Source organism: Eurosta solidaginis, chromosome 2 (assembly GCF_040869045.1).
Source record: "Eurosta solidaginis isolate ZX-2024a chromosome 2, ASM4086904v1, whole genome shotgun sequence".
Classification (NCBI taxonomy): domain Eukaryota; kingdom Metazoa; phylum Arthropoda; class Insecta; order Diptera; family Tephritidae; genus Eurosta; species Eurosta solidaginis.
The window spans coordinates 192,114,162-192,141,637 of NC_090320.1; the positions used below are offsets into that span (position 1 = coordinate 192,114,162).

The 27,476-nt window shown below is 37.7% G+C and overlaps 1 protein-coding gene and 1 long non-coding RNA gene across 9 annotated transcripts in view; one reads left to right on the forward strand and one right to left on the reverse strand.

The window, feature by feature from the left end:
* The window catches only part of LOC137240428 (tRNA-dihydrouridine(16/17) synthase [NAD(P)(+)]-like), a 201,453-nt gene that overhangs the window by 131,471 nt on the left and 42,506 nt on the right, over positions 1 to 27,476 (forward strand). For 5 of the 8 annotated variants that reach the window (XM_067766675.1, XM_067766677.1, XM_067766678.1 and 2 more), the window contains one exon: positions 21,056 to 21,134. Coding sequence is in view for 3 of the 8 variants with exons in the window: in XM_067766681.1 (XP_067622782.1) it covers positions 21,084 to 21,281 (198 nt within the window). In the remaining 5 variants the exon portion in view is untranslated. Of the gene's footprint in view, positions 1 to 21,055; positions 21,282 to 27,476 lie in introns of those variants that run through there. The other 3 variants (XM_067766681.1, XM_067766683.1, XM_067766682.1) reach the window with 1 other exon arrangement.
* Positions 693 to 27,476, reverse strand: part of LOC137240432 (uncharacterized) — a 130,957-nt gene continuing 104,173 nt past the window's right edge. Inside the window, exons 3-5 of the long non-coding RNA XR_010949730.1 lie at positions 10,240 to 11,265; positions 2,474 to 2,645; positions 693 to 1,048 (exon numbers count right to left, since the gene is read on the reverse strand). This is a non-coding gene — a long non-coding RNA (uncharacterized lncRNA). The remainder of the gene's footprint in view (positions 1,049 to 2,473; positions 2,646 to 10,239; positions 11,266 to 27,476) is intronic.

Sequence of the window (27,476 nt, forward strand, 5' to 3'; positions counted from 1 at the left end):
TGGCGCCTCCCTCCCTTACGAACCAAATCTTTGAGATCACATATTTTCGGAATTATCTGTGCCCACTTCGAACCTCTTTGCTTTAAATTTGGTGCTGGACGTTATATAAATACATTATTATCTTTATCTTTCTATTGGATCTACTTTTTTCGATGAATTGGACCATAGGCTGAACTATTAAAAACACATGCTTATGCTGCGAGATGTAAACGTACAAGCATTAATTAACCAAATCTTCCCAAAAATTCCTTGAGAAAACATTCGGCTCTTATGAATAAAAGCTACTCGTGGGTAGCAGAAAGTTAGCAAGAGAGAGAGCTTATAAAATAGAGTTGGAGAAATGCTTCAAATCAGGGAGTAGGAGAAAAATGTAAAGGAAGCAGTCGTGGGAAAGATGAAGGGTTAAAAGATAAGTAGAGGGGAAGGAGTGTAAGCGATAGGAACCATAGTTCAGGCAGAACTCAATTTGCTAGTTAAAGAAAAAGTTATACCAAAATCCCCAAAATTTCCAAATAATCATATTGTAACGAATTTACTGCAATTCCGCTTATTTCAAATCTTCTTCTAAACTGTTGAAAAAATAACTCCACTATTCAATAATGCAAAATGGCCTTTATTAGACTACTTTCAAATTAACACTACTATTGCTCGCCAGATAGCGTCTTACATCCAACTGATTGTAGCGCCTCTACTGTTGCTGCCTTTTATTCTGTCTGGTATCCTCGTTGCATATTTCTGGGCTTTTCTATTCTAGAATTTACTAGTTAGTTATCAGCTATAAAATTACCAACTATAACTACGTTTATAGCTTCTCATATGCGCGTGTATATGTGAATGATACTTGCACAAATTATTGCCATCTTTTGTGAGCATCTCAGATAAGATATCTGCATGTGTTTGTGCGTCTCTTCTCCGCTGCGTGTACGTGCATATGTGTAGACATAATGATTGATCTATTGATGTGCATACAAGTCACTGCTTAGCATCGCCTTAGAGATGATAGTATCCCTTAGTGTTGCTAATATTCGTCACAATATTTTCCGATTAACTAGAAGAAAACTCAAACAAATTAATGAAAATCCATCGCTAGAATGAGTTGGCATGAAATGGTTTATATATGTTTGTATATTGTTATGCATGCTACGTCCTTACTATAATCACCATATACATATGTATATCTACATATATAGTATAATATATATTAGACTGGGTCGAAAAAAAAGTTTCCAATGTCCGCCCCTAAATTTGAAGATTATGTTGAGAGGGTTTCGGAAATTTTTTTTTAATTTTTGTTGATCCTTCGAAATACAGCCGTAAATGTTTTTTCGTTGTAACTTGGTTATTTGACGTCCGATTTTTAAAATTGATATGTCATTATTTTGGCCTTGAGAAGCTTCACATTTCTGTTTAATGTCCTTTTAAGCTATGAAGTCGTTTTCACATGATTAGGTCAGCTAACAAAATTATACCCCCCCCCCCCCCCCCCCCCCCCCCCCCTCCCTAATGTATGTTTTTTTCCTTACCAAACGAAAGTACTTAAAAATTCAAGAAAATGTTGCTTTGAAACCATATTACTAAAATAATAAACAAAGAAGTTATTGCACTTTCAATATTTATTGCAACTGTTATTTTACCTGATTCTTATTATATTTAGACCTGAAACTCATGATATTTTTGGAGGAAAAATTGCAGGGTTTGCATTGAAAGGTTAATAAAGATATGCCAAATATCACAAATAGGGGAAGTCAAAGTAAATAAGTGACTCAAACCTGTTGTTTCGTATTTATAATAATAACACTATGCGACAAAATCAACTTTTTTTCTGGGTATTGGACAAAACCCACTTTTTTGTACAGATTCAGGCTTAATTAAATAAAGTACTATCTCCGTTTTTCGAACTTAACCTCCAAAAAATAGATATCGGCTTACCAAGTTCGAAATTCTACATTTCGAACATTATTTTTTTGTTAACGCGTTCAGCAAATTGATTTTGTGGCATAGCGTTATTATTATAAATACGAAACAACAGGTTTGAGTCACTTATTTACTTTGACTTCCCCTATTCGTACTTACTTTTGGTAAGGAAAAAAACATACTATAGGGGGGGGGGGGGGGGGGGGGGGGTAAAATTTTGTTAGCTGACCTAATCATGTGAAAACGACTTCATAGCTTAAAAGGACATTAAATGGAAATGTGAAGCTTCTGAAGGCCAAAATAATGACATATCAATTTTGAAAATCGGACGTCGAATAACCAAGTTACAACGAAAAAACATTTACGGCTGTATTTCGAAGGATCAACAAAAATTTAAAAAAAATTTCCGAAACCCTCTCAACATAATCTTCAAATTTAGGGGCGGACATTACCAACTTTTTTTCTTTTTTGTATGGGGACCAACCCAGTCTAATATATATACGTATATAGATAGTATATCCTACCCACATACATATATACATAGATGCACTTTCATTACCTTATACGCATCCACAATTCGCTATGAAATTGCCCTCTTCTTCATATGATATTGTTTTGCGTATCCAAAACAACTTTATTGTTGCATTTCGCTCCAAAAGTGGTGTCATGCAAATTTCATAAACCAAAAGTAGTGCTTAGTTTCGTTCTGAGTTGAGTTCATTGACCGCTAACTAAACCATTTGAAAGTGTAAAAAATAAGTCACTTCCACGTTTGGCCCTTTTAAAGATGAAACAATAAATAAGGGAGTTCAGAGTTTTGTGCATTTGTACAGGAAACGTATCCCATAGAAAATAAAAGCTACCGATTATTTTTAAAATATTTCTTTTCGCATTTTTTTATTGACAGTTACAAATTTGCTTTTCAATTACAAAAAAATAAACTATAAGGGGTGTTCAGAATTTTTTGTATTTGACGTTGGAAAAGTTAGAATAGCAAATATTAGATACGAATGGTGAGCAACCTTTTACATTTAAAATTTTTTTTTTGCACTTTTTGTTTTGTTTTGCGTTTTTGCAAATGCATAGCCGTGTATTTTGTTAGTGTAATGGAATAAATATGCTACAGAAATTTGCAATGCAATGATCCTACAACATTTGCACAAAATCCTGACCTGCGTTTTAATCTTGGAAAATTAACGTAACAGTCTCTAGTAGTAGTAAATAGGGAGAATAGTATAGTAAGAGAATTTATTATAAATTTTTATTAATTTGTTTTAAAACATATTAGTTAAAATTATCGAGGAACCAAAGGCTATCAGTCGTTTACTCTCCGCTACAACTGGCACCAATTAGGAACACCATGGGTGACGTAGTTTTTCTGCACATGATCATATAGGGAGCTTTCCCAGTGCTTATAGCAAAACTTTATGAAACATACTATAGGGCAGTTCGGTGGAAATGGGCTTGAATCGCTCCATAGCATACCATATGCAATGCAACAACAAAATTGCATGTATTATGCACCTGTCAAAAATGTTGCAGAATGTAATACTGAATATCAATGCAATCCACAAATCAGCATTTCGAACAGCTGATATTCCCCCAATGGTCTCAATGGAAGTTTTGGGTGTTTATAAAAGGAAATTGGTAATAATATACGTGCGTGGGTTAGGGTGGCCCTTATTTTTCAAAGTATGCCGATTCTCGATTTAACGACTTGCAAGTTTCAAAACGCTATCGACTTCCGTTTAGTTTTGAACATTTTTTGTGGGGGGTTGGTAATTTCTTGTATACAATTAATTTAAAAATACTACTTTTATTTATATAATATTTTGGTCTGTTATAAATGGACCGAATTCTAAGATTGTAGTGATTTTAAAAAAGAAAGGAAGTAATGATATATAAATAGCTTTGAAAATGAGCAGGTGTTTCTAGGTAAAGAATATGGCCACGAGTATTGGTCATACATTTGTTAATGACGCATACATTGGTTAGTGACTCATATCTTTATGGCAGCTTGATCCCTAAACAGAAAAAATACACGAAAAATCCTGCTGTTCTAGCATGGTTTCAAAATCTTTGCGCTAACCTGTAAATGTTTTTAAATGTTTAAATGTTTTATGCCATATATTTCTCGGTGTTGAGATCGAAAATCCAAACACTTTTTTCTCCATACCACTAAGGGCCACCCTAGTGTGGGTATATGCGAGTGATTTGTTTCAGCTAATTCGCGAAACACGAACTGTTTTAAACATTTTATTTTACTTAAGCTGTCTTCATCTAAGTCGTGTCTTGTGGGGTTGTTTCAGTTTGTGATTGCTATAGCATTTGCTATGGTGATTTACTAAAGTTGCACACAATCTGGAGCATTTTCATGCAAATACATAACTTTGTCAGCTCATATGCAATTAATCGTGAATTGTCTTTATGTTTATGTCCGTGTAGAGCTCGTAGTGATGGCCACTAAACCTTTTCCGAAGTTGTTGTTGTTTAAGTTATAGCTCCCCGAAGGCTTTGGGAGTGTTACCGATGTTGATGGTCCTTTTCCGGATGTAAATTCGGTTCGTTTCGGTAACAAGCACCATTGCGGTACAGGGCCGATCGTTTCGGGAATGATTTAATATGACCACATTGAACCTTCTGGGTTAGATAATCTTTAAATCTGTAGTATGATAGATTCATATTTATCCTTTAAGTGAAGTTTTTTTTCGATCCTGCATGAATAATAATGTAAATCGATACGGCACCAGAGCTTGTAGATTTACCTGCAGCATAAAAAAGAACTTTTGGCCGAGTTTCTTTTTTTTTTTTGGTAATTTATACAATGCTGGCTAACCAGTATAACCTTCTAATACCTTTATGACACTACTTTATTGTGTCTTGGATTCTAAGCTTAAACAACTGATGAAACTTTGTCGGAACATCAAATTACAAAACGAATTCGCAGAAGAGAGTGTGAGGCCAAACTTCCCCCAAAGTAAATGTGTTTGACATGTTGTTCTATATTTTAAAAGTTTTCTTCGGCGATAAAAAATTTATGAAAAAATCAATAAAGTTTTGATAATAAACAACAACAAGTGAAACTAAAACATGTCAAAATACAAAAAAATTAAAAAAAACAAAAAAAATTAACTAGTGTCACAGTAACATATGAAATATTTCTAGCCTTTTAATCAAACCCGACATTCGTTGTTGTGGCTAAGAATCGAAACTAAAAACGAAATAATTATAATCTGTAATCCAAAATATTTATCCAAAAATGTAGACCGTTATAAAAATTTTAATTTACCCAGCAAACATTCGAAGTCAAAATAGAGTATGACTCTCAATCTGAGGCTCTACAGTCATTGTGACAATATTTGAGAGGTCGAAATGAATGTATTTCGCTTTTTGAGATGGTCATCCTATATGAGCCTATTTTCATATATTATATAAGCCTAAATAAATAAACTCTTACTTAGCGTCTCCTGGAACTCTTTCCGTCGTTATTTATGACTCTATTAATATACTCTTATTATATGACACACCCATTTGGCCTATTTATTAGGCATTTGGCATGTAAAGAGAAATTTCAAACGTAATGGTCATTGTTTACTATATAGTTTGGCAGCTTAAATTGAGGTTATGTTGCGAATAGCGTGTAAGGCAGAAAAAGAAGGCAGTCGAATGGAGTGGCATGAAGAACAGCAAGAAGAGCAGAGTTGCATTGCATCAATATACCTTCAATCTTTGTATCAATTTTAAAGATAAATGTAAAAAAAATAAATAAATACTTGAATGTTAGCAAACATTTTCTCTTAATTACTGCAAATAAGATGCCTTAAATGCTATATATTCAAAAATTATCACCGTTTGAGTCTGTTTAAATATTTAACTTAATTTTTCTAAAAGAATTTCGTAATTAATGATGTTTTAGTATGCGTGCCAATTTTGAGTGATCAGCTGTTAGTTGCGCTACCTGTTACAATGGTAATGGTAAATGACATTTAGTAAAAATATTATTAACAAAATATTTAAGAGGAAACCCTTAGAGCAAGGGAACACCGCCGTGAGCGCATTTATGAGGCATATAGGGAAACTATGACTAAACTGATTATGGCGGAGCGTAAATGAGTGGAGAAGTCTCGATGCCAATAAAAAAGAAACAACAAGGGCAGCAATAACTAATGTATGCATGTAATTGATTTCTATTACAAAAAAAAATTGTCATAATAAAATATAAATAAACTCCCCACATATTTTGGACTCATTTTAGATTCTTAGAATATGAGCGAGATGAGAATTTTTGAGAAGTAGCTTTGTTTACGTAAATATAACCCTGCAAACATTCTCGAAGCACTATAATCTTGAGGTCCAATATGAGTCTGAAATATGTATGTACCTATGTGCAAAATATGAGCCTCAGAAATTGATTACTATTATTTATTTATTTATTTATTGAACAAACGAAAAGTATTAAAATAATTAAGCCAGGCTGCACCGGCATGACATTTTTCTGTGACAATTCACTCAAAATAAAAATTTCATGGGAGTTTTTTGTTTCCTGATCCTCAATGTTGCTGCCTACCAGTTTGGTATTTTCCCTTCGTAGATCAATTTGCGTATATATTGTATCGAATTTAGTGAAAATTCCGCTTATTCCAAACCTTCTGCTAACTTTCGAATCGCTAAACTGTTGAATAAATCACTCCAATATTCAGTATTGCAATATGGTCTTTCTTTATGTAGTCTACTTAGGAGTAGTACAATTACACTTCAATATCACGTTCTTCACAATAGCGTGTGTTATTCAAACTGATTCCTGATTACAGCTTGCGCTGCTTTTATACTCTCTGTTGCGTCGTCTGCATATTTCTCCAAAGGTCTAGACGTTTCACCTTCTAGAACTCTTGTAGCTCATGCTTGGTTACCAGCTTTATACGTGTATATTTGTAGTTTATAGCCATATGCGTGTGTATGTGTGAGTAACTACTTCGGCTGATGACTACATGTGTGTGTGTGCGATATCTCTTCGTCGCCTTCTACATAAGTGTTGCTAGCTTTAATGTCTGCATGTAAATAAGAGTGGCTGCTTCATATTTTTGTTGTTGCGTGATTATTTACTAACAGCTTAGTGATGCTAAAATTCGCCACAATATCTTTTGTAGTACACATGGTTGTATATATAATAAAGAGTTTATAACAATAATTTTCTTCTCTATATTTGCGCTTCGCATAGAATTCAAAATTAGCAGTATATGAAAGCAATAAGGCGCATAAATGTCATTGGAAAGAGGTCTGTGGTAAGATTCATATATGTAAGAGGAAAAATGTGAGCTGCTTATTATTCTGCTGGGTGTAATTTCGGACCCATACTTGAGCTTATGTATATACATATATGAAGCATGAAATCAACCTTAAATCGGACGACTATTGCAAGAAGTTTAATATATTCACTTCACATTCCTAAATGAGCGAAAGCGATCCAAAATTTGGACTCCTTTTGTTTACAGTCCAAACAAAGTTTTTTAATTTCAAATAACGTCAGTTCAACTACTGAATTCTAATTCCAGCAGCCTCAATTCAATTGATTTGAAAATATCTAAAAAAAATATAAGAAAGGAATATTTCGGGTATTTTTCAATACTATTTATACTGGAAAAATTGTTCGTCCTACCTTGTCGAACTTGGTTTGGAGATAACCTGGCTTTGGAGTTGTGGCATGAGTGTACATTTTCGACTAAAATTCTTTCCAAAATACATCGGTTTAAAACCTATCACCTGTTCCAAAAAAGTGACTGGTGTCAAACCGCTAACCTGTGCCAAACAAGTAAACTGTTCTAAAGAAGATTTAAAACCTGTTTAGAAAGTACCGTAAGAAGGTATCCGTAATCGTAATCCGGTTTAAAAAAGTAACATGTTTTACATTCGCTACCTGTTCTAGGAAAATAGCAATTTTACTAGCGGCATGTCAATAAAATATTGGTTCAATCTCTCCTTGCGGTTAGTATGTTTTTATCGAAAATGTTGAAACTTAGTCCATATCGTGTTATGCGATCCGTGATCGAATTAAATTTTTTAAATCGTAACATCACTGAGGTGGTGGGATTGAGGTAATGCGTGAAATAGTGGCTACTACTGTCCCTGGTTTAAGAGAATAAGTATTTCAATCTTCTTATAAATGGAAATGGATGTGTGCGTGTCCTAAGTACCTAACCGATCTTAACAATATCTTCATGGTAGGTTGACGTGGTCACCTGTTAGTTTTCTGACTATATGAAATTTCGGAAAAGTGGACGGTGCCACGCCCGCAGCCAATAGACATTTCATTTTGTCGAAAATGCGAGTCTGTTTACCTCAAACCATTGATAATTGAGTATATGCTCCCTATATATATTGTAACGAATCTTGGGAAATTCTGGTTATTTTGCACCATCTGCTGAATCGCTGAACTGTCGAATAAATAACTCAAATATTCAGTATAGCCAAATGTTCTTTATTTACAACTCTACTTCACAAATTATTTACTCGCGCACTTCACTAAAAGCGTGTTAAAATCAAACTGATTCATTATTCCTCAGCTTGCGCTGCTTTTATACTCTCTGTTGTCTCGTTCGCATATTTCTCCTAAGGTCTAGACTTTTCGCGAAGAGTTGCTTATTTATTTCTCCTGTAGGTTCTGATATTCACGTTTTTTCTTCTAGTTATATTTCTCGTGTATGTGTGAGTAATAAATTCTGCTTTTAGCTGCTGCCTACATGCATGTATGTGAAATATTATCTTTGCTGTTTGCTTCGCCGCTTATAAGTATGTGCGGCTGCTATTTCTAGTCTCGCAAATGATCGCACCATGGCGTGTATTGCAAAGAAATGAAAGAGCAAGTATTTTGCATATTAATGAGTATGTGTGTGTGTGTGACCCATGGGCGTCAAAAACACTTAACCGGTCGTCACACAATTTTCAGCATAGGTTCACGTGGCCACCGAGTGAAAAAGTGAGCGAGATCATTCCCCTATTAGCAAATATGTACATCCAATATTTGGTAAGGAAATTCCAAATATCAAAAAAAAAAAAAAAAAATGGTGGTAGAGCTGAAGGGAGTATAAATGAAAGTAGAGATGTGAACGAGTGCAGTGAAGCACAAATTTGAAATTCGCTATGAGTGAGAGCGGGAGTGGAACAGAAGTGTAAATTTGCGATATATCCGTAATTATTTGGAGGGGTTTCCAATATCTGGTATATAGATTCCACATATGAGGCAATCTAGGTGGGAGAGGTGGAGGAAGTGGAAGAGGGGGAATGGGAATGAGATTGGAAGTAGGAATGGGTTTGAGAGTGATAGGATGTAGTGATAGATAGTATAGAGAGGTAGAGGCCGTAGAAGTGAAGGCAGGAGTGAGTGTCCAATATTTAGTATATAGATTCCATATATGAAGTAATTTAGGTGGGAGAGGTAGAGAGCGTTAAGGTTGGAATGGGAATGAGAGTGGGAGTTAAATATGGAGTGGGAATGGGTTGGGAGTGAGAGGGAGAATTAGAGAAGGTAGTTTAAATAATGGAAATATAGGAAAAGAACAGAAATAAGAAGGAGGAATGGAAGAAAAAGTAGTAAAGTTGTAGTCTATTCGATGATATAGAGAGTGAGGCAGGACAAATCCTGCCGGGTACGCTACATACCCTGATATATATCTTTGCCTTAACATCGCGTTATAAATAATCCGCCCCTAAATAGCATCGTTTAAGCGCTGTAAATATATGATTTCCTTTCCTTTTGAGTGCCGGCAGTCTTCATATGGCGTAATCAATATTTGAGTACAAAACTATTAAAACTTAATTATTTTTGCAAAATGTACTTTCATAAATATATAGGGTATTCGATCCCATTTCTGAAAAACGTCTTTCGTAAGCTAAAAAAGAAGAAAAACTTTCAGCCAATTCTAAAGGGGTCGGGTTCAAAATTGGTCGAAATGGGATGGAAACCCCATATACATACGGTGGGTATTATAATGTGGTTATTTACTCGTGTTGTCTGAGCGTGGTACATTGATTTTTCAGACATGCAAAAAGTCTCGATAATAATTTCCGCGCTAATTAATTTGGCTGAAAGCTAAACTTGTAACAACTAAGTAAGCAACGAAAAGCTACAAGTAAAAATATGTAAGATATTTATATATTATAGGAGAGGAAGAAGTCATTGCGCCAAGTTACTGGCTATTTTTTACTTTCATTGTTTATGTCTGCTTTGTAAATATTTTACGCCGCCATGTCTCCTAGCCACTAAGTGTTGCAGTCTCATTAATGAATTAATTATATTTTAATTTATTTGGAATATATGTATATACATACGTGAATATATTGCAAGTGAGACGCTCATGCGGTGAGGTGACCATTTTCAATCCTGACTTTTGTGCTCTATACAGCAGCCCAGATATATATGACTTTGGTGCTCATTGAGACTAACGTCAAACCCGTGCATGTTTACTTCAACGTCAAGTTGGGCAAGAAATATGTGTTTGCTTCTACAACCGGTTAACATGAGCTGAAACTATTCCAGCGTCATGGATGTTCCCTAATTGATGTTGGATATATAGACTCGAACCACTATGTTGTAGTGACAAAAATACGTACACACCTCTGTCCAACTGATGATTGCTCCATTCTGATGTTACACCTGCTCTCTGAGAGCTTCAAAGAAGCCCTACAGAGCCACGTTGTGCGGGCATAAGGGGTTCAAGAAAAAAAGCGTGCGTACCAAGTACTTGTGAAGTTTGATGTGAGGTTAGTTGTTCTTGGCAAGCGGGAAGTAACCAATTGCTTTTAAATACATTGAAGGATTTTTTTGTGCAAGCAAATTCGAAGCCAAAAAAGGGCGTAAGTATCAAGTGCTTATGAAGTTCGATATGCGATTTTGGCCTTTTCGTAATAAGTCCAACCAGCTATCTGTGTTTCGCGATAACTGACGCAAATTGGAAGCACCAAGGCAGATCAAGTCTTCTTCCACCTGTCTGTCCCAGCTCAGTAATGATCTCCCCCTTCTCCTGCTTCCGAACTACGGTGTCGACTGAAATACTTTCTTGGCCGGAGCGTCTTTGTCCATCCGCATAACATGACTTAGCCAGCAAAGCTTTTGGGTTTTTATTCGCTGTGCTTATCTTCCTATCTGTGTAAAGCTCATAGTGCTCATCATTATACCTTCTTCAAAACTCGCCGTCGGCATGACGGGCAGGTCCATAAATCTTCCGGAGAACCTTTTCTCTCGAACACTCCAAAAGCAATTTCATCTTCTTTCATGAGTCCGAGCCACACATCAAGACAGGTATGCTTAGCTTGTAGGGCGCAATTTTTGTTCGTCGAGGGAGAACGAAGAAAATCCTAAAAAGAAAGAAATTTTAACTTAAAAAACACTTTTTGTATAAGTAATCAAAACCACGCATTTTCTCATGTTTGCCATTATATTTCTAGCTCTTTTTTTCCAACAAAACAGCAGAGTATACATCTGTTCGTGCACTTGCATGCATAAAGCTAACATCATATGCTCAGAGAATTTAGTTTATAGGTGACGTGTTTGCCTTGAGCTGCTGTGTGATTTCGTTCATATCAATTCTAATACGTGCTTTGTTCCTACATTACGCTATAGTGGAGTGACTACTCTCTCTTTCTCTAGAATTCCATACAGTAGACTAATACCACACACTACGCCATTTACATTCTTCTACGGTTACACCATTCGGTGAGCAAAGATTGTTACACATCAAAAAGTTTCTTGTCTCATTTTCCTTGCACTTGAAAATCTAATTGAATTACGAACTAAGGCTATAGAGTGAAAATCTCATAATAGTTGTACTTACACGAAGAAAGTAAAAGTGAAGGCTGAAAAGGCTGATATATCTAGGTTAAAACACAAAAATTACGTGTATTGAATTGGTGCCGTCAGTTTTAACAGTAAAAGTTCATGTAATCTTAAAGAGCCAAAAACAACTGTGGCACACTTGCATCATTTGTTGTTTTTAAGCAAAGCAACAACACGCAACTGGGCGCATCCGCCCGTTTATTCGAGAAACGCAATTCTTAGGTTGCTATAAAATTTGCCAGCGAAAACAACAACAAATGCTTCATAGTGAACTTAACTAGAAAGTAAAAAAGTAATAGAAAAGTATTAAGACTTTGTTGCAAGTTGGCGCGGTTGGCAGGCTTTCGCTATTGGTCATGGTTGTGCAGCGTTCACTTAGCGAAAAATGCACTTTAAGTGAATAAAAGTTAATTAAGCTAATTCTTATAGGCCAATAACTTTTGTATGTACCCATTAAACATCGAAACAATATTTCTTCAGCCTTTAAAAAAATTAGATTTATGGATTTGATCTTCAACAAGTAGGCAGAATAGGCAGTCGCCTGGGGCCTCCGATTTTAAGGGGCCCCCGAAAAATGAAAAAGACTTCTAAAATCAGAACTGAAAATAATTTTTACTCAAATAAATAAAACTCAATTGACCGCATTCAAAATGCGACGACCGACGAACTAGACAAGGTTCGTAAAAAGGACATTTCCGACTCATTTGACAAATTGTATTAGCGTGTAAAGAAGTGTATCGAAGTGAAAGGAGATTATAGTGAATAATAAAAAAGAATTATCTCAAAATGTACGCTGATTATTTTTATTTTGAAAAATGTCAGTTATTTTTGGAACAGAGGGTATAGAAGCCTTCAACTCTATTTTGACTGCTATGCTTTCAGTGAGTCATTGCAAAGTGAAAAAGCAGATTTGCAAACGTGTACTTTTTTGTACGGATCGTTAGTTTCATTCCGTGAAAATTTAATGATTTCGAGGAAAAAACAAAACAATTATTATTATTGGTGTAAGTTATACAGAAATCGGAAAACGTACTCGTCGTAGAAAAAAACAACCTAATGATGGAAATGCTCCAGAAGTAGAACTTTCGCCTCGCGATGGTTTTAGGACAAAAGGTTTCCTCGAAATCATCGACAATCTTCACAGTCAAAGTATATGTAATTTTCAGAGAGATTTGCATTTCTCATCAACTTTTCTCTAAGTGATGGACACCTCCACAAAGCTATAAATAACTTAGTTATTTTTTATTCTAGAGATTTGGAAGAATTTTTCATTGAAAGGAAACAATCCCAAAGTTACGTGAACTCCAGATACACAGATGCATAAATAACTCATAGTCCTTTGTATAAGATTCTAATGGAAGATCAATTAGCAGATGTATTTGCTAACACAGAAATAGGATTTTTTACCATTAATGATCGCCAAACCGAACGATCCTTCTCGCAATTAAAAAGAATCAAAACTGCTGAAAGAGCTACAACGCGACTCGAGATGTTAGGTATACTTTTCATTGAGTCAGGTAGGTAGGTAGGTTGAACTGGCCGGTCCATGAGGACCTCACATAGACTGATTGAGTCCGTAGTGTTACCAGAAGTTTGTTTTAACGACCAAACTGAAAAACCCTATCAAAAACCAGGACCTATGTTATAAAATAACTCCGTCCTCTTGGCAAATACTAGAAGCTTCCTAGGACTTAAGCCACTTGCTGCTTCTAGATCTGATAGCTGTATCACTCCTAATAGCTGGAGTCTTAGCCTGGCAAGTGCAGGGCACGAGCACAGAACGTGCTCGATCGTTTCCTCCTCCAACCCGCACTTCCTACATCTGCTATCACTGACCAAGGCTAATATAAAGGCATGTGACGCCAGAAGGCAGTGTCCAGTCAGAATACCCGTCATGAGTCTCCAGTCCTCTCTTTTAAATGATAGAAGCAACTGTGTTAGTCTAAGGTTGTAAGACCTACACATAATCTTCGACACTTTACAGCCCCGCGCTTGAACCCACGCCTTTCCCGCTTGGTGGATCATGTGCACCTCTCGCCTTCGCTTAATCTCGCCCAATCTAATTTAGACATCTACGGAGCAAGCTTCAAGGGATGTGCCCTTTTTAACTAGTTCGTCCGCTTTTTCATTCCCATCTATTCCCATATGCCCTGGAACCCAATATAGATGTATGCTTCTCCCTGTACCGATTCTCTCCAGAGACTGCTTACCCTCTAACACGCATTTAGATGCTGTGCTATGCGAGATTATTGCCGTAATTGCTACTTGACTGTCAATATAAAAGTTAGCACGGTTGCAGGGTTTATACTGCTTTGGTTACGGCTAATATTTCCGCTTGAAAAACGCTACAGTAATCCGGCAGCCTGTAGGATCTGCTTATTTCCGGATCAGCGCAGTATACCGCAGACCCTACTCCTTCCACTACTTTGGAGCCATCCGTGTACACATGTATCGCCTCGTCCGCCATTTGCGCACCCTTGCGTCAATCGTCCACCTCTATTGTGGCCTTAAGATCTCCCTCGAAGCGCAGATAGGGAATCATGTAGTCTGTTCGTCTTGTGATTGATGACGCTATACTACTATGGCTATATGGTCGGCGCTCAAGCTGCTCCGAAGCACCGAGCCTGGTTGCGGTCGTTAACGCTTTGTTCTTTGCTACCAGGTCTACAGGTAGGATGTGCAGAATGGCATACAGTGCAGCCGTCGGGGTTGTTTTCAGGGCTCCCGTAATGCTAAGCATCGATAGTCTGCTTACCCCCTCTAATTTTTTGAGGTATGTTGTTTTTTGTGTGGCTTTCCACTAAACAAGAACTCCATAGTATAGAATAGGGCTTACAATCGCTGTAAAAACCCAATGAGAAAGAGAGGGCGATAGGCCCCACGTACACCCCAGCATTCTTTTAAATGCATAGAGTGCCGTTGAGGCCTTCTTGACCCTCTCCTCCATGTTGAGCTTCCATGACAGCTTACTGTCTAGGATGATTCCTAGATATTTTGTGCAGAGTTTCTCCTGTAAGATCACCCCTCCTAACTTAGGCCTGGTCCAATTTGGGACCTTGTACCTCTTTGTAAACAAGACCATATCGGTCTTCTCCGCATTGACCTTCAACCCGACATTAGATGCCCAGGTATGAATAACCCGAAGCGCCCGATCCATCAAAGAACTAATCGTTGGAAGGCACTTTCCACTTATGACAATTGCAACGTCATCTGCATAAGCCGTAAGTTTTACGGGTCCCTCATCGAATTGTCTGAGCAGTTGGTTGATGACCAGCGTCCACAGCAGAGGTGATAGCACCCCTTCCTGCGGCGTGCCCCTGTCCACTGATTTCGTGGCCTCGTACAATCCCCATTGTGATGTAATCTTTCTGCAATTTAACATACAGCCGATCCATCTGATTAAGGCAGGATGTACTTTAATTTAATTAAGACCATCCATAATCGCCCATTTTGCAACATTATTGAAAGCCCCGGCAATGTCCAAGAAGACTCCTAGAGCATACTCCTTATATTCCAAGGATTTCTCTATGCTTATTACCACCCTATGCAATGCGGTGTCTACCGACTTGTCTTTGGTGTACGCATGCTGTGTTGTGGAGAGCAGCTTTTCATCCACTTTGGACTTTATGTACACATCTATCAGCCTCTCAAAGGTTTTGAGCAGAAATGATGTTAAGCTAATGGGTCTATAGTCTTAGGGATACACGTGACCGATCTTCCCCGCCTTTGGTAGAAAAGCTACACGAGCAGTTTTCCAATAGTGCTGTACATGATTCAGTCTTATGCACCCATCGAATATTATTTTAAGCCATTCCATGACCGCTCTACTTGAAACTTTTAGCATGGCCGGGAATATACTATCTGGGTCCGGCGATTTAAACTTAGAAAACGTCTTAACTGCCCATTCGATCTTGGTATCGGTCACCAAGCCCGGCACTACCCGCTCCGTGATTGAAGTGTGAGCGCTGTCTGCTGGCTCTTCTGAACCATCTCCCGATGGGAAATGTGTATCGAAAAGCACCTCAAGGGATTCCTCACTATAACGTGACCATTCCCCGTTCTGTTTCTTTATTAGTCCTTGGACTGTTTCCCCTTGCTATGACTTTTCTCAACCGTGCTGTTTCGCTGGAGCACTCTATGTCCGTACAGAAACTCTTCCATGAGGTTCTCTTCCCCCTGGAAAGTTCACGCTTGTAGATCCTCAGTAGATCCCTGTACTCGTCCCGACACGCTTCGCTTTTCGCGGTCTTTGCTAACTTAAACATTTCTTTTACCTGTCTTCTTAGAAGACTCAGCTCATTGCTCCACTATGGCGGCTTTGCTTTTCCTCTGAATCTTCTTAGAGGGCAAGTTTTGTTATACGCAGTCATAAGCATCCTTGTTAGGAATTCATTAGACTCCTCCAGTTCCTCCACATTGGCCACCTCTTTGGGTTGTCCCAGTTTTGTTTCCACCTGTTTCTGGAATTTAGTCCAGTTCGTTGACCTAGGATTTCTAAAGGTTCCTCCCTTCTCTACCCTCTTTAGGGGGATGCTGAATCTGATATACGCATGGTCGGAGAAGGATGGTCTATCAAGAACCATCCAATCACACCTTGCTATATCACGTTCGGAGCTCAATGTAATATCCAAAACATTGCTGCATGTTGGACCATTGTATGTTGGGACATTTCCCCTGTTGGATTTCTGCAAATTGGTTTGCAGGATGTAACAAAATAGAGATTCGCCTCTCTCGTTCGTATCTGCTCCTTCCCACGCATTGTGGTGCGCATTTGCATATGCGCCAATGACCAACCGCCCTTTGCGCCTTCCTCGTGTACTAGCCTTTTGCACTCCATCGGTGGAACCTCCGCAGCTTGGGCCATGTAGCAGGATGCCAGGATAAATGCCTGCTTATTCTTTTGCTCAACGGCCACCACTACGAGGTCCTCAATAGTGTAATTAGGCAGCATATATGAATGCAGCTCTTTCCTTACCATTACTAGAGCTCGCACCCGTCCTTCCGTTTGCGCGTAGTAAACGCCAAACCCGCGCGCGCTAAGTTCAGAAACCATCCCTCCCGATGAGAGTAACGGCTCCTGGGTCAGCGCCACGTCAAACGAACCCTCCTCAAGGGTTAGGAAGAGTTCGCTCGACGCCACTTTACTGTGTTGGAGGTTTATCTGTAGGACTCGCAGCACCATTGGGCTGTTTGTCCCCCTACAGTAACTTCGTCGTGACGTCGTTGTCCTCCCCTTGCCGTTTTGGTTTAGAGTGTTCGAAGCCCACTTCAGCCTTTTGTAACTGTTGTGCCGGGTGTTCCTCTGTGCGAGTCACAGCATCATTTGGCGGTTGGTCCTCTACTAACACCTTCGTGGTGACGTCGGCTACCTTCACCTGTCTTTTTTCTCTTAGGCTTTTGAGGTCCTTTTCGACTTCGCCCACCTCTAGCGTGTTAGGATTTTTATCCTCGGGACTTCTTTTCCTGAGTCGCATGTAAATTTTGCCCGTGCCAAAAGACGTTTTGCTAAGCTGCGTGTGCAATATATCCTCCTCCTGCTTGTTTATTTGGAAAATGTAGAACTGACCTTCTTCCGTAGGCCGGGATACAGTAAGCCGGTGTTAAGCTCATGAACTCTTAAATAATAAGTATAAATTGAACACACCATTAAACAAACAAGCATAAATACAAGTTAAGCCTCGCAGCAGGCCGTCCACCGAATTAAAATAAACACGAGAAATATGTTAACGTTATAAAATTTATTCTGTGCTCTTGCACGATCCAAATTGAACTAACTCGAACAAAGTAATTTACCTAGCAGCAAAGTTCTTGTGTAAAAGTAATTATGCTATGCTAACCAATTATTGTATAAAAAATAGTTTACTTAACTAAACCTAGATTATGCTGTTCAATCACAATTTCTGCAACTACACCAATCGTTTTCCCAATTAACTTCCGCTTATTCTGCGCGTGTGCTGCGTCAGCGAAACTTCAACACGCAACATAGCGCGGTCACATGCTCAGCAACGTGAGTAAATGGGTCAACCGCTGGATACTGCTGTTATAACTTACATATAAGGTGTTATGAAGTGATTTCTTACAAAGTAGATAGAGCAACGCTGTAGGAAAAATCTCTAGTACAAAACTGGTGCGTTTTTAGTACATTCGGAACAACTACTACTTCGCCCCCTATATCTTTTACATGCTTCCAACTGGCGAATTTGGCGACGTCCTAGTTTATTTGAGTTTCATTAACTTTTCTATAGTTCCAAACTAGATACATTTTTCCACTTTGGAACTAGCTGGTTTATTGGAACTATTTCGGTATTTCCAAACAAGTGTTAAAATGACAGCTTACTTTTTTACTCTTATTTTCTTTTCGTTGGTCCCGAACCAAAGAGAAAATTTCTAAATTCTGCTTCTAGTACGATATTAGAGCATTTATCGATGCCTCCGAGCCAGTGGAAAAGTTTGGGAAAAGAAATCATACTCGTAGTCGAAGTTATTTAAAGCTGGTAGCAGTTTTTTTGTAGATAACATATTTCTCAAATTAAATATAAAAATAAAATTAAAATAAAAAAATATTAAGCACTTCCTTTGTATAAATGGACAAAAATTAGCGAAAAATGTCTCCTTATAAAAAGACACTAGCAGACCCGTCAGACGTTCTTCTGCCCTAAATTTGGTCTATCTCCATACATTTTTTTCCCGTCTAACTCTGCCCCCCCTCCCCTCCCCCTCCTCACCTTTTCTTAATCCTTTTATTCACACCTCCCTCCGTCTTTTCGCTTCATCTATCTCTATTTTCGTCTCACTCTATCTCTTTCTCAGTCTCCTTCTCCTTCCGTCTTTTCTCTTCTCTAAAGTTTTTCCAATTCTTCTTCATCCCTTGTTACCAGGCAAATCGAATAGGATGTATGTAAATAGTAATGTGGGTATTATTAATTCATGTCTTTATTTCGGCTTCGCATGCACATTTATCAGTTTTGCCAGGTTAATGCAACAAAATCGAATATCACAATGAAAATTACTTTAAAGCTCTCAGCAACAACTTTCATTTGATATCCATATTACACACACATTCTAGGGGTATCCGGGTCCAGGTTTTGCCCTTATCTTGAGACCCTAGTCACCCAGCGGTATAAAAATTACTCTGTACTAAAGCACTCATCAACAGCTTCAATTTGATACCCATAATGTAAAAACACATCCTAGTGTTACCCTGATGCACGTTTTGGCCTATATCTCGAGACCCTTCGCAAATAGGTATGAAAACTACCCTGTACTAAAGCACTCATCAACAGCTTTCATTCGTTATCCATATTCTATAAACACATTCTAGGGGTACCCGCGTCCACGTTTTCGCTTATATCTCGAGACCCTAGTTACACGCGGGTACGAAAAATACCCCGTATCAAAGTACTCATAAACAGCTTACATTCGATACCCATATTGTACAAACATATCCCAGGATTACCCAGGTCCACGTTTTGATCTCAAGACCCTATCCAGAACGGGATAAAAATTAGCCTATGTCCGTCTCCTGGTTCTAAGCTCCCCCTCCACCAAATATGTTCATCTGTTACTTCCTCTTCAATCACTCTTTATCTATTAAAAAAAGCGCATCAAAATCCGTTGCGTATTTTTAAAGGTTTAAGCATTCAAAGGAACATAGGGACAGAAAAAGCGACTTTGTTTTATACTATGTATAGTGATGTACATCCATATATACCTATAAACCTACGGCCGAAGTTAAATAACGCAGCGAATGCTACATATGTGCGTATGTATGTGTCGCATCAAGCCTCACTCAAAAACAATTAGCGCGGACAGTTCACAGCGAACAAACACACATACGCATTTTTTGATAAAAATGTTACTTTTATTTAAACAATTTGGCTGATATAAGAAAGGAATCAAGTATTTTTTTTAAGCAGATCGAAGGTAAATATTTCAAAGTTTTACTGAAAGTAGAATTTTTTAAATCCATTCCATCCGTTTATGAGTTATAGCTGTGTAAACAAAAATTTTATGATTTTTGACTACATTTTGGCAATTTGCCACGCCCCTATAATATATACCTTCAAATTATATTAACTGTACCATCTCACGTAGCTAAGCTTTCAAATGCAAAAACCCCTTTTAAAATCGGAGCATTCTGTGTGAAGTTATGTGCATACATGGCATCTACCGACTTTATTTTATAAGATTTATAGATAGATATTCTTGCTAAACTTTGATTTTTAAATTTTGACATAGAAATTGCAAAAATATTTATGAGAAGCAAAAATATAAAGGTGGAGCACACATTACTTGGTTAAATTCCACGGATAACAGTGGCTGTATTTATTAGTTTTTGAATGGGACTTGCAACTCTATTTGAGCGCAGGTTTTTTCTTCTCTTTCTTAGTATATTCTATTTTACTTAAGCGTAAATTCAGTTGGAATATGTGAATTTTAATAAATTTTCTTCTGATGCATTGCTAAATCTAAAACTGAATCTCTGAACTGTTGAATAAATTACTCCAATATTCTGTATTGCAAAATGGTCTTTTTTTAGATTACTTTGGGATTAGTACTTCACAATTATACTTCACAACCAATGGCGTGTTTAAATCAAAACTGATTGGTCATGCCTCAGCTTGCGCTGCTTTTATACTCTCTGTTGCCTCGTCTGCATATTTCTACTAAGGTCTAGACGTTTCGCCTTCTCTAATCTCCCGCTTGGTTACCAGAGTTATACATGTATATTTTTCTAGTTTATGCGTTTCTCATAGTCATATGCGTGTGTATGCGTAAGCAACTACTCCGGCTTATAACCACAAGCGTGTGTGTGAAATATCTCTTCATTGCCTTTTATATACATATGTGTGTAAATGATGATTGATGTGTTTATGTATATACGAGTGGCTGCTTCAAGTTTTTTTATTGTTGCGTGATTATTTATTTAGTATCAGCTTAGTGATGCTAATATTCGTCACAATATCTATCTTTTATATGAAATCGTTGAAAAGAAAACCTAAACATAAAAGGATCTTTGTTGTTCATTACTTGTAGACACAGAACTACTGAAAACGAAAAATTTCAACGAAAATTCAAATTTTCGATGCATCGTTTGTCCTTAAAGCGTCCGCCGATAGCGCTGAAATTCGAAAATATCGAATCTCTTTTTATAACAGGAATGTTGATCCCACCAAAGTTCAGGCCATTTACTTGTTGATGAAACTTAGATTATAACTTAGATAGCAACATTCTTGAGGTCATAGTAGAGACAGATTAACAATAGCGTTCATTTTTTTTTAATTTCCTGTTTTCATATTGATATAATTTCAGCTGGAAAAACTAACAAAAAGGAGACATAATGCGGAATGAAACCGTCACAGTAACACCTAACGAATCCACAACTATCTCTCCACCATCGTCATCACTATTGGCAACGGAAACTGAAAAGCAAATACCAAAAAATTATGTCGCAGCACAAGAAATAAAGCCAAAAACACGTCCTAAACTTGAAGGATATGAATTTTACCGCAATGTCCTTGGAGCACCGCAATATGTGGTGGGTGGTAACAAGATATTTATTCATACAATACTCACATTTACGGCCGTCACAATGAACTTGTTCATAAAGGTACGTTCAACGTAATCTTATGCATGACAGTAAGATCACCACAATCACGCTAGCACGCATAGCCAAAGCAAATGTCGAATTCTTCTTCTTATGCTTCTCACGAGCAAAAGTTGAAGATCTCCAACTTTTGTGTGTCATATGGCGCTAGTGTCGCTCGCGTTGAACGCATCTATATGAAAAAGTTGATTGTGACCCGGCCATTCCTGCTTATTTCATTTCATTTATTTGGGAATTATTAGTACAATAAGACCATCTTCCGGTCTTTTATAATACAAAACGTTATTACATACAAATTTTTATAAACATTTAAGTAAACAGGAACAACAGAATTTAAATCTTAATATTAACAGCCTTCAAAAAAGAAGAACCACATAACATGATTATATCAACAAATATAGATAAATAAACCACATGATTAAAATAAAGAACAAGGTATATAAATACTACAATATTCAGGTCGATTATGATGAAAAAAAATTATAATTAATTTGTCTATAGTTTCTTTCGTTTAAACAGTTTCTTACAGTAGCTGGAATAGAGTTCCAAGTGCGTATGGTGTTAACAGAAAACACTCGAGTTGATGGAACAAAGTTGAAATTTGAAACAATAAGATTAGTTAAACGGTTAGATCTAGGAAACATAAGTTTTTCGCATATGTAGGAAGTGTTTTGTGGCAATTAGTTTTACAAGAAAAATACAACTCATAGCCTTCAAGTAATTATGGATATCACAGCCCAGAAGCAATGACTTCCAAGCAGAAACATGGTCAAACTTACTTAGACCGTATACATAGCGTGTTATATGATTAAAGGCTATATCAATTTTATGGGCAGAACAAGAGTCTAGTTTATTGTACATTAATTCTGAATAAGTGATTATCGGCAACAGTAGCTGAATGGCCAGTTTTTTACGTGTAACGGCTGCTGTAAACATTGACGATTGCCTTAAATTGCGTAGAGTACCGTATACCCTTCCTACCATAAAATTAATATGATCTGTGTATGTGAGGCTAGAATTTACCATAAAGCCAAGATTTTTTACTTTGCTAACTACTTTTATGAAGTTCTTATCGATATATATGGCTGGGAGGTTACCAATTTCGATCTTCTTTCTAGAGATTGGCAAAACATAAGACTTATTAGTGTTGAGGCAAAAACCATTTTTACTAGCCCAGCGAGAAATACTCAGTAAATCAGCATTTAATTTAGAGCATAAGTCATTGGTCCTGCTAAAATTATCAGCCAAGTACATTTGCACATCGTCAGCATAGGTATGCAAGCTAACGTGGTTGCACTGTAGAAAAATGTCGCTAATAAACAAGCTGAATAATAGAGGTCCAAGGATAGAACCCTGTGGAACTCCCATGGTCAATGGTGATAAATCGTAGCCCGTGTCCACTCGCTGGTATCTGCCGGTCAGATAGCTACTCATAAATTTTACTGCATTTTCACCAAATCAAAAATATTTTCTTAGTTTGCTGCATAGTAAAATGTGATTAACGGAGTCAAAAGCTTTCGAGAAGTCTAAGAGGCAAAGCAATGTTAGCTCATTTTTATCAAAGGACAACCGTATATTATCTAAAAATTTTAACATCGCAGTTGAGCAACTGTGGTGGGCTCTAAATCCCGACTGATAGGGGGAAAGTAGTTACTTGTTTTGGACATGCAGGGTAATTTGTTCCGAGAGTAGACTTTCAAAAATCTTTGACAGCGCAGGTAAAATACTTATGGGACGAAAATCATTTGGTAAACTTGCATCTCTATTTTTAGGCACAGGCTTTACAATGACGCCCTTCCACAGGTCAGGGAAGCATGATGTTGTAATACAGTTAATAATGTGCGTAAGGCAGCTTAATATATATGGCAATATAATTTTAACGAATTTCATTGAAATACCGTCTCCTCCCACTGCATTGGATGTTATTTTAAAAATGCATCTAGCAACATCACTCTCTTACTTACTTACTTAATTGGCGCTTAACCGTCTAAACGGTTATGGCCGTCCAACAAGGCGCGCCAGTCGCTCCTTCGCTTCGCCAAATTGTTCACACCAAGGGAGTTTAAATCGTTTTGCACCTGGGGGCCGCCCTCTACCTCTGCTTCCATAGACGGGTTCCGATAGAAACACTTTCTTGGCCGGAGCATCATCTTTCATTCGCATAACATGGCCTAGCCAGCGCAGCCGCTGCGTTTTAATTCGCTGGACTATGTTGATGTCTGCGTATAGCTCGTACAGCTCATCATCAGGGAGGGTGGAGCCGTGTGTAGAAGTCCACGAAAGTGGGGAAAGCTTCTGACCGCCATTCACCTGGGAATGGCCAGAGCGTTTCTTTTGCATGCGGTTCCAGCAGCTCACTACTGACGGCCGCTTGCGACCAAGTATCCTAGCCGCTAAACATCCGTTTAGCGGTGTGCTAATCTGAGAAGGCGGCAACCTGGCTAGGCCACTCTGACATAATCTGTTTAAGGGCTAACCGGGGGAGATCTCATCGGCAGCGTCTGTACACCTATAGGTGCGTCTGCAAGCGGGCGTCTGTTTTGGAGCAAGCGGCTCGCTATATAAACGTGCAAGTAATATTTTCACTTCCGCTGAGCGGGTTGTGCGCTGGGCTTGGGATCCGCCACGTAAAACCACACTCCAATGAAATATAACAACAAGCCACGGATAAGTACATCACTCTCAAAAACAGTTGAGAACTCAAATGATGTGTCTGAGTAGCACATAGATATAGAGGCAGTGAAATTATCAGGCACATTAGTACGTGGAGTCCTGACAAACTCGTCATTTAGCACATCAGCATTTAGTTTACAGTCCACATTTTCTTGCCACATACACGTAGGTTTTTCAGATTACGCCACAAAGTATTACACGGGAGTGATGGATCAAGTTTAGACATAAAGTATTTACGCTTTTGAAGTCGAACAGTTCTGGTTGCAGTGTTCCTGGCAATTTTGAATAAATTCCAGTTATGCTCAGTCCTATTCCTTTTCCACTCTCGAATGCCTTGTTGCGTTTCATTACTGCCGCAATTACTCTACTGTTATACCACGCACAAGAGATAGACTTAGAGTTACTTCGACGTTCGGGAACATGGTTATTATACGCTTTTAGGATTTCCGTGTTCAAAAAACCAGGGGCGGAAACTGTTATTCCTTTTATAATATAATTCCTTGCAAAACTATTAATTTTGGACTTTTAATATATTTGGATCAAGATAAAAATTATTTTCGGATTTTTATTTTTTGAGTCCGATAGAACTAGTTAAACTCGGACTTTTAAAAATAAAAGTTAAATCCAGACGGATTTAAATTTTATTTCCGGACTTTTATTTTTAAAAGTCCGAGTTTAACTAGTTCTATCGGACTCAAAAAATAAAAATACAGATTTTACTTTTATATGTGGACTTTTATGGAAAAAGTTCGAAAAATAAAAAGGATGCATGATTCGACATGCTATTGCTATAGGGATACCTGGGAACTGAAACATTTTCACCTAGGACAATTTTTTGACCAAGACTTTTTCGACTCCGAAAAAAAAATTATTATTTCCGTCCCTGCAAAAAACTAAGCTTATCATCAGCAGTAGCTAAATACCAACATTGGCACCAGTCTACTCTTAATAGATCAGAAAGCAAATCATTATGATTAATAGAGCGAAAATCTCTATATGTATATGACATACTTGGCAACCAAAAAGCAAGTCAAGGGTGCAAAACAACAAGTCATGGTCTGATATGAAGGAAATTTGGTCAAATTTAAGAACAGCCCTAGGGTCCGACGTAATAATGTAGTCAAGCAAACTCGGAGAACTGTTTGTACAATATCTCGTGGGCACAAGCATGTTCACAACATGTAGACCAGCACCAGCAATCTCATCCAACAAGCTAACAGTACGAATATCCCGAACAAGGAGGTTTACATTAAAATCACCACAAACAACGAGGTTGTCATAGTTAACCAAGAATGAGGACATAGCTACAAAAAACGAATCAAGACTAATATTTTTATTTGGATTGTATACACCAGAGATAAGAGCTCTATTCGAATTTTCATACAGTTCCGCAAACAAATATTCAGTGTTATTCCCCAAGCTTTCTGACTTTATGATAGGTCTCATGTGAATATTGTTTTTATAGTAGATTGCCACACCTCCCCCTTTTTTTGATATTTTGTCGTTTCTCATCAACCTATAGTTATTAATACCGAAATGGGCATCTTCCAAATGCACTAAAAACCATGTCTCTGTTACGCATATCAAATCAACTCCCGATGACTCAAATACGTATCTAACAAAATCCATATTTTCAGCATTTAAACTCCTAGCATTGAAGTGCACAATCCTAAATCCCCTCGTTTGCTGGCACAAGACATCAACCATAATGCGACTATTATCTGCAACCCAACGCACTCTATCATCAGATGACATGGTTTAAGTGAACTAAAGGCGAAAAAAAAACTTTTATATATAAAATAAAAAATAAATTAAATATATAAAAAGAATTGTATAAACTGGCGTGACCACACCGTGAATGTAGAAACAAGAGCACCTGATCGTCTTAACTTTATTGCCTCTTGCAAAATTTTTCGGTTATGCAACGACAAACTTTTATAGTTACTAAACCTGCCGTTAAATCCGACTGCATCTAATGGTACTATTGCTCCCGTTCTCTTTCTAAAGTCACGAAAAGCCCGAAGTGTTCTATTACGGTCAATCGCGGAATAGAATTTAATTATTATTACGCTGTTTGGTCATGTTTCTCACCTCCGAGCTAGGAAAATATCCCGAATTTGTGGCGCTAGGAAGTCTATTGAGAGGCAAACCTGGTTAAACACGCTCTTTAGGTTCTCCCCTTCAGCATATGGCACTCCAAAGATCACCGCGTCTTCTGCAAACTCCGCCGCTTTCCTCTTGACACTCAGGGTTTCAATTTGGCTTTTTAGTGTTTCCACCTCGCTCAAAAATTAATTTATACTACACTCAAACACTCTTTTGTGTCGTTCGAATCGCTGAACTGTCGAATAAATAACTCAAATATTCAGTATAGCAAAATGTTCTTTATTTACAATGCTACTATAGTAGTAGTACTTCGGACTTAATTTACTCGCGTACTTCACTAATGGCATGGTAAATTCAAACTTATTCAACATTCCTCAGCTTTCGCTGCTTTTATACTCTCAGTTGCCTCGTTCGCCTATTTTTCCTAGGGTCTAGACTTTTCACGAACAGCCTTTTCGAACAGTTGCTTATTTATTTCTCATTTCTGTATCTTTGTCTTCTAGTTATATGCGTGTATACATGTGAGTAATAACGTCTGAGCTCTTATGCGCTCGCACTGTTGCCTTCTATGCATATCAGAGATCTGCTTTGAGTACTAATAAAATTAGTGCACTTAGTCATGAGCCAAAAAATTTTGTCTAGTGTACTTAGTCAAGTACAGAAAAATGCTATGAGTGAAAAAAAATAAAATAAATGTAAGGCGCGATAACCTCCGAAGAGATCTAAGGCCGAGCTTCTCTTCCAATGTGCGTCGTGCTCCTCTTGATTTTCCCTACAAATTGGCCGGCATCTGCAAGGCAGATAAGTTTTCACTGAGAGCTTTTCATGGCAGAAATACACTCGGAGCGCTTGCCAGACACTGCCGAGGGGCGACCCCGCTTAGAAAAATTGTCTTCTAATTGAAAAACCTTATTTCTAAAATTTTGATGTTGCTTTGCCCGGGATGTGAACCCAGGGCATACGGTGTGGTAGGCGGAGCACGCTACCATCACACCACGGTGGCCGCCAATACTATGAGTGACCAGCACATAAAATAGAAAATACATACGAGTGCCCCACAACACATATGTCCCATACATATATGACATTGTTGAGTATAAACTGAAATCATAGTCGCTTTATCTCAGTAGCACGTTGGTTTCGTGTGTAATACACAGTATACTTCATTTATTATCGGTTTTTCTTTAGCGCTGTATTCAGTTTAGTTTCGTGTACATCGTTGTGTTGCTAGCGTCAGAAGACTGATATGACTATATTCATTTTATTGCACTGCCAGTCTTACTTATTCCAATTAGTGTTTTCGTATAACACAGTTGACTTTCTTGCTCAATAAGACAATTGAGTGCT